A 12,305-nucleotide genomic window follows, 5' to 3' on the forward strand; every position below is an offset into this window, starting at 1 on the left:
TCTGTACTGGGAAGGGGTGGCTATCCTGAGGGGTCTGAACTGGGGAGAGGTGACTGTCCTGAGAGGTCTGTACTGGGGAGGGGTGACTGTCCTGAGGGGTCTGAACTGGGGAGAGGTGACTGTCCTGAGAGGTCTGTACTGGGGAGGGGTGACTGTCCTGAGGGGTCTGAACTGGGGAGAGGTGACTGTCCTGAGAGGTCTGTACTGGGGAGGGGTGGCTATCCTGAGGGGTCTGAACTGGGGAGAGGTGACTGTCCTGAGGGGTCTGTACTGGGGAGAGGTGACTGTCCTGAGAGGTCTGTACTGGGGAGAGGTGACTTTCCTGAGGGGTCTGAACTGGGGAGAGGTGACTGTCCTGAGAGGTCTGTAATGGGGAGAGGTGACTTTCCTGAGGGGTCTGAACTGGGGAGAGGTGACTGTCCTGAGGGGTCTGTACTGGGGAGAGGTGACTGTCCTGAGAGGTCTGTACTGGGAAGGGGTGGCTATCCTGAGGGGTCTGAACTGGGGAGAGGTGACTGTCCTGAGAGGTCTGTACTGGGGAGAGGTGACTTTCCTGAGGGGTCTGAACTGGGGAGAGGTGACTGTCCTGAGGGGTCTGTACTGGGCAGAGGTGACTGTCCTGAGAGGTCTGTACTGGGAAGGGGTGGCTATCCTGAGGGGTCTGAACTGGGGAGAGGTGACTGTCCTGAGAGGTCTGTACTGGGGAGGGGTGACTGTCCTGAGAGGTCTGTACTGGGAAGGGGTGGCTATCCTGAGGGGTCTGAACTGGGGAGAGGTGACTGTCCTGAGGGGTCTGTACTGGGGGGGGGGGGGGGTGACTGTCCTGAGGGGTCTGAACTGGGGAGAGGTGACTGTCCTGAGAGGTCTGTACTGGGAAGGGGTGGCTATCCTGAGGGGTCTGAACTGGGGAGAGGTGACTGTCCTGAGAGGTCTGTACTGGGGAGGGGTGACTGTCCTGAGGGGTCTGAACTGGGGAGAGGTGACTGTCCTGAGAGGTCTGTACTGGGGAGGGGTGACTGTCCTGAGGGGTCTGAACTGGGGAGAGGTGACTGTCCTGAGAGGTCTGTACTGGGGAGGGGTGGCTATCCTGAGGGGTCTGAACTGGGGAGAGGTGACTGTCCTGAGGGGTCTGTACTGGGGAGAGGTGACTGTCCTGAGAGGTCTGTACTGGGGAGAGGTGACTTTCCTGAGGGGTCTGAACTGGGGAGAGGTGACTGTCCTGAGAGGTCTGTACTGGGAAGGGGTGGCTATCCTGAGGGGTCTGAACTGGGGAGAGGTGACTGTCCTGAGGGGTCTGTACTGGGGAGAGGTGACTGTCCTGAGAGGTCTGTACTGGGGAGAGGTGACTTTCCTGAGGGGTCTGAACTGGGGAGGAGTGACTGTCCTGAGAGGGCTGTACTGGGGAGGGGTCGCTATCCTGAGGGGTCTGAACTGGGGAGATGTGACTGTCCTGAGGGGTCTGTACTGGGGAGAGGTGACTGTCCTGAGAGGTCTGTACTGGGGAGAGGTGACTTTCCTGAGGGGTCTGAACTGGGGAGAGGTGACTGTCCTGAGGGGTCTGTACTGGGGAGAGGTGACTGTCCTGAGAGGTCTGTACTGGGAAGGGGTGGCTATCCTGAGGGGTCTGAACTGGGGAGAGGTGACTGTCCTGAGAGGTCTGTACTGGGGAGGGGTGACTGTCCTGAGGGGTCTGAACTGGGGAGAGGTGACTGTCCTGAGAGGTCTGTACTGGGGAGGGGTGACTGTCCTGAGGGGTCTGAACTGGGGAGAGGTGACTGTCCTGAGAGGTCTGTACTGGGGAGGGGTGGCTATCCTGAGGGGTCTGAACTGGGGAGAGGTGACTGTCCTGAGGGGTCTGTACTGGGGAGAGGTGACTGTCCTGAGAGGTCTGTACTGGGGAGAGGTGACTTTCCTGAGGGGTCTGAACTGGGGAGAGGTGACTGTCCTGAGAGGTCTGTAATGGGGAGAGGTGACTTTCCTGAGGGGTCTGAACTGGGGAGAGGTGACTGTCCTGAGGGGTCTGTACTGGGGAGAGGTGACTGTCCTGAGAGGTCTGTACTGGGAAGGGGTGGCTATCCTGAGGGGTCTGAACTGGGGAGAGGTGACTGTCCTGAGAGGTCTGTACTGGGGAGAGGTGACTTTCCTGAGGGGTCTGAACTGGGGAGAGGTGACTGTCCTGAGGGGTCTGTACTGGGCAGAGGTGACTGTCCTGAGAGGTCTGTACTGGGAAGGGGTGGCTATCCTGAGGGGTCTGAACTGGGGAGAGGTGACTGTCCTGAGAGGTCTGTACTGGGGAGGGGTGACTGTCCTGAGAGGTCTGTACTGGGAAGGGGTGGCTATCCTGAGGGGTCTGAACTGGGGAGAGGTGACTGTCCTGAGGGGTCTGTACTGGGGGGGGGGGGGGGTGACTGTCCTGAGGGGTCTGAACTGGGGAGAGGTGACTGTCCTGAGAGGTCTGTACTGGGAAGGGGTGGCTATCCTGAGGGGTCTGAACTGGGGAGAGGTGACTGTCCTGAGAGGTCTGTACTGGGGAGAGGTGACTGTCCTGAGGGGTCTGAACTGGGGAGAGGTGACTGTCCTGAGAGGTCTGTACTGGGGAGGGGTGACTATCTGTACTGGGGAGAGGTGACTATCTTTTTTTATATTGTTATTTTTACAGCATTAAGGAGATTGCTCTCAGTCAGAATTGTATAGGTTTAAACAGGTCCTGTGGTGGATATAGGGGCAGAGCTATATCATATTTATGCTGCCATTGATTGTTGTCAAAAAAAGGAAAATTACGGTAAGTATTTGATACAATTTTCCCATTTTTATTAATTTTGGATAGAGTAAGGGAAGGTTATAACCCCTGTTAGAATTTTTTTCCCCATCCGTGTCCCATTGCGGAAATTTCCTTTCACTTCCTGTCCCATAGCCAAAAATCCCTGCAAATGAAGGGAATTCCTTGGGGACCCCAGATCACCAAAGTTAGTATCCTCATTGGAAGATTTCCCCTCTATTCATTTTTCTGTAGACAACCCAAAATGTAAGATTTTCTTTTACTTTCACTTTCAATGATAATGGTAAATAGGACAAATAGCGAGGGTGAATCTCTTTAATGGGGATACAGACAGAAATAAAAACCGACTGGTGCTCTAATCCCTCTCCACTCCATCCAAAATGTAAAAAAAAAGTTTTGCCTTTAGTTATACTTTATTATTGAGCAGAATTAAGTTCGGCCCTCCACAACAGTCCCAGTTTCTCATTTGGCCCCAAAATTATTTCTACATAACAAAAAAGTGGTCCTGGGATTCCCCACACTGTATGAGCTATGCTGTCCCCCTACCCAAGTAATGGGGGGGGTGTCCACTAAAAATTGTAGGTACTTTTTTCCAGCTTTATCCTAATATTCCTCTTGCTGTAGACTCACCACTGCAACTTTGCTCTTGCCAGAGATAGCCATGCAAATTTGCTACAAATTGGAAAAGTGGCAGCTAGAACTTGTGCTTCAAGTGCTTTGCAAGTGTCCAACTTGACAGTGAAAATGTGCAGCAAGTTAACAGACTTACAATTCAACACTGCCACAAATTTATGGCAACTTATCTTTGCTATCTGGGTACCCATAGTCAGTGGAGGTGGCCAACTGGCTCAAACTGCACAAGAGTCCACATCACTGCCAATGCCTGAGGGTCACCAAAAATGTGGCAAGATTAGCCCAACTGGATGCATGTATGTAGGGAGCAATCTGGCATGTACTAAAGATACTGTATAGTAAGAAGTGAAGCAATTCAAGCAAAAGGAAAGTCTGTACAGGCCAGCTAGGTGTATTGAGGCACTTTTAGTGGAGTGTGGACAGTGCTGTATTTTGGCCTAGGCCAACAAGGCCCAGGCCTAGGGCAGCACTTTGCAGGGGGCAGCAAAAAAGTCGCCCCCCCCTCCACCTGAGACTTTATTGGCCACTGGTTGCTAGAGCCGCCTCTCTCACCCCCCTCTCTCTCACCCCCCTCTCTCTCTCACCTCTCTCTCACACCCCTCCTGTCTCTCTCCCTCTCTCTCACCTCCCCCTCTCACCCCTCTCTCTTTCTCTCTCACCCCCTCTCTCTCTCTCACCCCCTCTCTCTCTCTCTCACCCCCTCTCTCTTTCTCTCTCATCTCCCGCTCTCTCTCACCCCCTCTCTCTTTCTCTCTCATCCCCCTCTCTCGCTCACCTCCCCTTTCTCTCTCTCTTTCTCACCCCCTCTCTCACCCCCCCTCTCTCATCCCCCCTCTCTCTCATCCCCCCTCTCTCTCTCATCCCCCCTCTCTCTTTCTCATCCCCCCCTCTCTATCATCCCCCCTCTCTCTCTTCCCCCTCTCTCTCGCTCTCTCTCACCCCCTCTCTTTCTCACTCCCTCTCTCACACCCCTCCTGTCTCTCTCTCTCTCACCCCCTCTATCTCTCTCACCCCCCTCTCTCTCTCTCACCCTCTCTCTCTCACCCCCCTCTCTCTCATCCCCCTCTCTCATCCCCCCTCTCTCTATCATCCCCCCCCTCTCTCTCACCCCCTCTCTTTCTCTCTCATTCCCCCTCTCTCTCTCATCCCCCCCTCTCTCTATCATCCCCCTCTCTCCCCCCTCTTTCTCTCATCCCTCCTCTCACCCCTTCTCTCACTCTCTCTCTCTCTCATCCCTCCCTCTCTCTATCACCCCCCCTCTCTCTCTCATTCCCTCTCTCTCTCTCATCCCCTCTCTCTCATCCTCTCTCTCCCTCTTTGACCCCCCTCCCTCTCTTTCATCCCCTCTCACCCCCCCTCTCTCTCCCTCACCCCCCCCTCTCTCCGTCACCCTCCCCCTCTCTCCGTCACCCACCCCCTCTCTCCATCACCCACCCCCTCTAACCCCCCTCTTGTGAGATCTCAGGGGTTCATGCTGGGACTTGTAGTCCTTCAATTTTGGAAGGAGTCACATCCGTTAAAAAAGGAGTGGAGCAAATTTACAAAGGAGGGGGGGTGCACAATTTTAGTTTTGCCTAGGGCAGCACAAAACCAAAATACACCACTGAGTGTGAATGAATTCCCCGTGCATATCATGCACAGTAGCCCAACATGTGTTTCTGCAACCAGTACGTTGGGGCAACAATCCATCAACAAACATTTTCAGTAGGAGGTCATGGCCGTTCTTTTATCTCTGTTTGTGATAGATTCGCTTTAAGTCAGAACAAAAGAGGTAGACTTTACCTGTCCCGTTTTCTTTCATTGTGATGTCACAAGAGAGATAATTTAAAAGTCCTGAAAATGGTAATTTAAATTGATCTAAATCCAGGATTTCACTGAACGTGCCGTTCTCGTCCAGCTGCAAGGACAAAGTACAAATTAGTATTTTAAAGACATAAAACAAGCCAATTCAGCCCACCAGACCCTACTTATAGCTTAAAGTTGAGGGGCAGAGAAGAACGCATTGGGGGCGTGGCCAGGCTGAGGTTGCCACATACCATATTATATTGGGTCTGCCTCAATGTGTGGCTTTTGGGGCATCCATTTTACTACACATTGAAGTCTAGAGTTGGGACGAGCTGAGCTAAGAGCAGAAGGATACCAGGAAGTAAATGCTACATGAATTATGTACCCTTACTAAAGATGGCTGTGGCTTGAAATGCTAGGAGGGGTGTTTTTCAAAGCGACTTCTTAACAAAATAAAGCATGAAGACATGGATGGATGGGGGGAGATTGCTTTGAATATTAAAAATAAATGAAATTAAATTTTTAGTTTATTGTGCTCAGATACAGTAAATCCATAAGTGCTTTTTTTTAACCACTTCTATTCCCTTATATTGGCTTTTGTAATTTACTAATGCAGCAATTTATGCCTCGTACACATGCATCGATAGTTGGCCGTGAATTTTCGGCCAACGTCCGATTGGCCGATTTTCGGCTTGTTAGTATGATGCTTTCGACAACCGACTCCGACTTTTTGGCCGAACAAAATCTGGTGTGCAGGCTATAAAATTTTTGTTGGCCGTCAACAGAACGGCCGATTTTCCGTCAGTCAGTACAGATTTCGGCCGACAAAAATCTGACGAGCAAGACTGGGCATTCTCAGAGAAGAAAAAACACACGGAAAGTCAACCAGCACATGACATCACTTCTGAAGTTGGTTTTTGTTGGCCGAGAAAATTTGTGTGCGGTCTACAGCAAATTTCAACAAACACAACAACACTGGACAAAAGACGGCCGATCGGTCGGCCAACTATCGATGCGTGTGTACGAGGCATTAGAAATTGGATGAAAGGTTTAGCACTGAGAAACACTTCTTGACAGATAATTAGTGAATTTTATATACCACTATTTAGATTAGACCAAAATGAGGAACAAATGAGTAGGAAGGGGGGACAGAGGGACTTTGTTCTAAATCAGGGACAGTCCATCGAAATTTGGGACAGTTGGGAGCTATTCAGCAGGCCTATTTGGATTCTTTAATAACCATTCCATGTAATCACCTCTTTTGTAAACTCATAGCAGATGTCACTAACACCCCGAAAGCAGTTGGCTTCACTTCCATATTTAGGTACAGTTCTGCAGCACCGGACTACAATAGTGCCTGATACAGGCTCCCCATATACGTATCTGGAGAATGGAAAAAAATATCAGCATTTGTGAGTAATAAAATATTAAACAGTATAGCACATGTAAATACAATGGTTCAAACTTATTATCTAATGGCTCGTTTCCACTGAGCTTTCTGGTACGGTTCGGTTCGGTATGGTACACACTATTTATGCCGTTTCCATTGTGAATGGTACCCTAATTCCGAACTGTACCGTACCACTTTTTTGGGACCCTTTCATTGGGGTACCAAGCATATTAGTACCGTACCAACAGGGTGGAGCTACACTCTGCAGAACTTTGATTGGTTTACAGAGAATCGTCTATCACAGCTTTCCTGCTACACCACGCCTATCATGAAAGGGTACTATTGGCAGTGGAAACGCAAGGTGTACCGTTCCGAACCGTACTGTACTGAACCGAACTGTACCGTACCACTCAGTGGAAACGAGGCATAGCACTAATTCTGTAAGATAGGTCTGGTTTGTTCTAGAACAAGAAGACCAGTGCTGTTATTACTGGTGCTGGAGCCAAACTGCTCACTCATTCTGACTTTGGCCTGCTTGCTTGACTCAGCCTACTGCCGTCTGCCTAACCCTTCTCTGTCCAGCTGTTACCAACCTCAGCTTTAATCCTCACCTCTGATCCTGTCTCCTGAATTGGTACCCTTCCTGCCTTACAATTACCACCAACCTTGGCTTGAATTTCCAACTCCGATCCTGCTTTCCTGAATTGATTCCAATACTGCCTGACTATTATAAACCTTGGCTTTCATTCCCAACTCTGAACCCTTCTCCTGTATTGGTACCCTTACTGCCTGACTATTACCACCAATGTTTCATTTCCAACCTTACCTTAGCTTAACAAACCCCACCATCCCAACTTTATTAACCTTACCTTACCAACCTTAGCTTTGAGCCTTAGCTCTGATCCTGGCTCCTGAATTGGTTCCTTTACTGACTGACAACTACCACCTTTGGCTTCAAATTACCAACTCTGATCCTGTCTTCTGAATTGGTACCCTTACTGCTTGACTATTACAAGCAACCTTAACTTGAATTCCCAACTCTAATCCTGTCTCCTGAATTGGATCCTTTACTTCCTGACTATTACCAACTTTGGCTTGAATTCCGAACTCTCATCCTGTGTCCTGATTTGGCTCCTTCACTTTCTGACTATTACCAACATTGGCTGAATTCCCAATTTCAATCCCGTCTCCTGAATTGGTTCCCTTACTTCCTATTACCAACTTTGGCTTGAATTCAAAACTCTCATCCTGTCTCCTGATTTGGCTCCTTCATTTTCTATTACCAACATTGGCTGAATTCCCAACTCAAATCTTGTCTGCTGAATTGGTTCCTTTAATCCCTGAGTACTACTGACTTGGACTTGAATTCCCAACTCTGATCCTGTCTTCTGAACTGGTACTATTCTGCTCAGCTGTTACCAACCTCAGCTTGTATTATGCCTAGGTCCCTGTCACCTACTCTGCTACACCGATCTGATCTACATCTGGTTCCTATCTAGGGGTTTACCTGCCAACCTCAACAGATCTGGTGTTGCCTTTAATGCTGACACTTGCGCATCTACATGTTCCTGCATTCCCTGCATTCAAAGGTGTTTTTTTTTTTTGGAAAATGAATGAATTAAAAAAAAAACACTAAAGTTAGCCCGTTTTTTTTGTATAATGTGAAAGATGATGTTTCGCCGAGTAAATAGATACCTAACATGTCATGCTTTAACCACTTGCAGACTGCCGCACGACTATTTACGTCGGCAGTCATCCCCTCACAGGCAGAGCGACGTAGGGCTACGTCGATAGCCTGTGAGGGTCTAGGGAGCGAGTGCGCGCCGCCAGAGGCGCGCTCCCGCGCGGTCACGGACTCCCCCGCGCGTGTGAAAGGCGGACCCGATGTCCACCGGTCACTCGCGATCGTCCGTTAGAGCGGGAGAAAGGCAGGTGGCTAATGTAAACAAGCCGCCTGTCATTCTTCCCTGTGTAGAAACAGTGATCATGCGGTTCTACTATGTAGGACCATTGATCACTGTTCATACAGCTCAAGCCACAGCCAATCACAGTTAGAATCACGCCCCTAGGGACACACATAACCCCTCCCTCTCAAAAAAAGTTAACCCCTTCACTGCCAGTGTCATTTTACAGTAACAGTGCATATGTATAGCACTGATTACTGCAGTAATGTCACTGGTAACCCCAAAAGTGTCAAAAATGTCAGTCAAGGGTCCGATCTGTCCGCCGCAATGTCGCAGTCCCGCAAAAAAAATCACAGATTGTCGCCATTACGCGTTAAAAAAAACAACAAAAATGACAAAAATCTTTCCCTTAATTAGTAAACGCAATAACTTTTGCGCAAACCAATCAAATACACTTTTTGCGATTTTTTTTACCAAACATATGTACCAGAAAACAAATTGGCCTAAAATGTTAAAAAATGTTGATTTTTTAATTTTTTTGGGGGGAATTTCATATAAAAAATGTGAAAAATATTGTTATTTTTGCAAAATTGACGCTCTTTTTTTGTTTATAAAAATCGCACAGGTGATCAAATACCACCAAAGAAAGCTCTGTTTGTGGGAAAAAAAGTACGTTAAATTCGTTTGGGTACAGCGTCGCATGACCGCGCAATTGTCCGTTAAAGTCACGCAGTGCCGAATCGCAAAATAGGCCCTGGTCAGGAAGGGGGTAAAATCTTCCGAGGCTTAAGTGGTTAAAATTGCGCACGGTCGTGAAAAGACGCCAAACTTTGGTACCTAAAAATCTCCATAGACAACGCTTTAAAAACTTTTACAGGTTACCAGTTTAGAGTTACAGAGGAGGTCTTGGGCTAGAATTATTGCTCTCACTCTAATGTTTGCAGCGATCCCTCACATGTATGGATTGAACGCCGTTTACATATGTGGCAGCAACTTACGTATGCGTTCGCTTCTGGGTGCAAGCACGCATCGACGGGGCACTTTAAATTTTTTTTCTTATTGTTTATTTTATTTTTATTTTTACACTTTCCCTTAAAATGTTTTTTTTGATCACTTTTATTACTATTACAAGGTTATGTAAACATCCCTTGTAATAGGAATAGTGCATGACAGGTCCTCTTTATGGAGAGATCTGATCTCTCCCACAGGCTGGAAAGCCTGAAAAAGAAAACATTTTTACACGGCAGTATAGACAACTGCCAGGCCGGGCGTGATGTCATAACGTCGCTCCCGAGCCTCCGAGAGTCATAGAGACGGCCAGGGACCATCGGTCCTCTGTATTCTCTATGGTGTACTTTCGCTGCCGGCGGATTCTGTCTCTGGCTTGCTGATCGCACAGGCGAGCTGGTTGAAGCACTGGAGGGGGGCAGGAGGGGACATCACCCCCTCCCGCTGCCCCCTGGCGAGAACGATCAAGCGACTGAACAACCGCTATGATTGTTCTTACTGTGCAGGGAATCGCTGGCTAAAAAAAAAATGATATCTGAATGAAGCCTGCAGGCATCATTCAGATATCCCCACTTAAAGCCCAGGATGTCATATGACATCCAGCGGTAAGGAAGTAATTAAGGTGCGTCGCAATGTGTAAATGGGCTGCCCAATGTACCACAATGGACCAAAAATTCATGCATGCAACATTTTTAGCTGCTCATCAGTGAGAAGGTGCGCCAACTTGTGTAATACACACCGAATGTTACCTTGCCACTATGATGTGAACATGCCCTCATGGTATGTGAAAGTTTATAGAGTTGTGAGCTTGGACTGTACTTACTCTGCAGTTCCAGTAATTTCAGCCGTTTGGTCCAAAACAGAGACGGTGTCGGGACACTTGGTTTTCCAATCAAATCTTGGTAGCTCTGAAAAGGAATGACCACATGATCAACTCTCATCCTAGAAGGGCACTTGCTATATACATTGTCAGGGCTGCTATTAGAAATCGCGGGGCCCCGTACAGACTACCTGGCAGGGCCCCCCCAAGAAAATATTAAAGATATATTTAGCTAAAATGACAACAAAATCACTATTAGCAGACACAAATATAACATAACTCGCATCATTACTGCTAAATCAAAAAAAAAAGAAAAACTATGTTAAATAAAAAAGAAGATGAGATGAGAAAAATATACAGGCTGGGCAGTTGGAGCTCAGTGATCAGAGAGACAGAGAGAGAGAAACAAAGTTACAATTTACAAATAAACTCCTGAGCAGAGATAAGTGCTGGGAGGGGGGGGGGCAAGGGAGGGGGATTAGTGAGGGACGACTGTCTCTTTCTCAACAGATAAAAGCGGATAGCAGGGAGAGGGACAGATCAGATTCAGGTGCTGGAGGAAGATTTCTGTATTTGTTGTCCATCACTAATCCCCCTCTCTGTGTGGGCCCCCCTGTGTGCTTGGGCCCCCTACAAGAGGGCTGGTGGTCCCCCCCTATCAGCGGCCCTGTACATTGTCCCTGATATTTTTTATATTAGGAATTAGGAAATTAGGAGTCTACCATGCTGTGGTGCACTGGCTTAGTGGAGGACTTTGGGTTTTCTTTAACCCTTTCGCTGTTAGGGCCGCTGTTGCGTTTTTTTTTGCACACATGTTTAAAAAAATAATTTTAGCCCTGAAGTTTACACAGAAACCCCAAACATTATTATTATTATTATTAATATACAGGGTTAATATAGAACCAACAGTTTTCCCAGGGCTTTACAACATGAGGCCAGAAAATATACCGTATTTATCGGCGTATAACACACACTTTTTCCTCCTAAAAATGGAGGAGAAAACAATAGTGCGTGTTATACGCCCATATTAAAAAAACAAAAGGCCGGGTAGCAGTGCCGTGAGCAGAAGGGGCGGGCCAGGCAGAGGAGAAGGGAGAACGAGCGCTCGCTGTTATCGGAAGTCCCGCCTATGATAAACGTCACACGTCTCAGCAGAGGAGGCGGGACTTCCGATGACAGCGAGCACTCGTTCTCCCTTTCTCCTAGGCCCGGCATACCCCCTTCTGCTCTCGGCGCTGCTTCCCGGCCTTTTTAAAAAGTTATTCGGATAGTGTCAATGGCGCTTTCGAGGCTGCATATATGGACACTGCACTGGCGAGGCTGCATTGCTGGAGACTGCTGATGAGGCTGCATTGCTGGAGACTGCTGATGAGGCTGCATTGCTGGACACTGCTGATGAGGCTGCATTGCTGGACACTGCTGATGACAGCGAGCGCTCGTTCTCCCTTTCTCCTAGGCCCGGCATGCCCCCTTCTGATCTCGGCGCTGCTTCCTGGCCTTTTTAAAAAGTTATTCGGATAGTGTCAATGGCTCTTGCGAGGCTGCATATATGGACATTGCACTGGTGAGGCTGCATTGCTGGAGACTGCTGATGAGGCTGCATTGCTGGAGACTGCTGATGAGGCTGCATTGCTGGAGACTGCTGATGAGGCTGCATTGCTGGAGACTGCTGATGAGGCTGCATTGCTGGACACTGCTGATGAGGCTGCATTGCTGGACACTGCTGATGAGGCTGCATTGCTGGAGACTACTGATGAGGCTGCATTGCTGGAGACTACTGATGAGGCTGCATTGCTGGACACTGCTGAGGAGGCTGCATTGCTGGACACTGCTGATGAGGCTGCATTGCTGGAGACTGCTGATGAGGCTGCATTGCTGGAGACTGCTGATGAGACTGCATTGCTGGACACTGCTGATGAGGCTGCATTGCTGGACACTGCTGATGAGGCTGCATTGCTGGACACTGCTGATGAGGCTGCATTGCTG

General features: G+C 48.7%; 1 protein-coding gene across 1 annotated transcript in view; it reads right to left on the bottom strand.

The window, feature by feature from the left end:
- Window positions 1-12,305, bottom strand: part of LOC309564199 (ovostatin-like) — a gene marked incomplete at its 5' end in the record, with an annotated part of 155,628 nt that overhangs the window by 113,290 nt on the left and 30,033 nt on the right. The window contains 3 exons of the mRNA XM_082268829.1: window positions 5,195-5,309; window positions 6,454-6,580; window positions 10,323-10,407. Of these exons, the coding sequence (XP_082124955.1) occupies window positions 5,195-5,309; window positions 6,454-6,580; window positions 10,323-10,407 (327 nt within the window). The remainder of the gene's footprint in view (window positions 1-5,194; window positions 5,310-6,453; window positions 6,581-10,322; window positions 10,408-12,305) is intronic.

Source organism: Pelophylax lessonae (genome assembly GCF_965119305.1).
Source record: "Pelophylax lessonae genome assembly, chromosome: 9".
NCBI classification, from domain to species: Eukaryota; Metazoa; Chordata; class Amphibia; order Anura; family Ranidae; genus Pelophylax; species Pelophylax lessonae.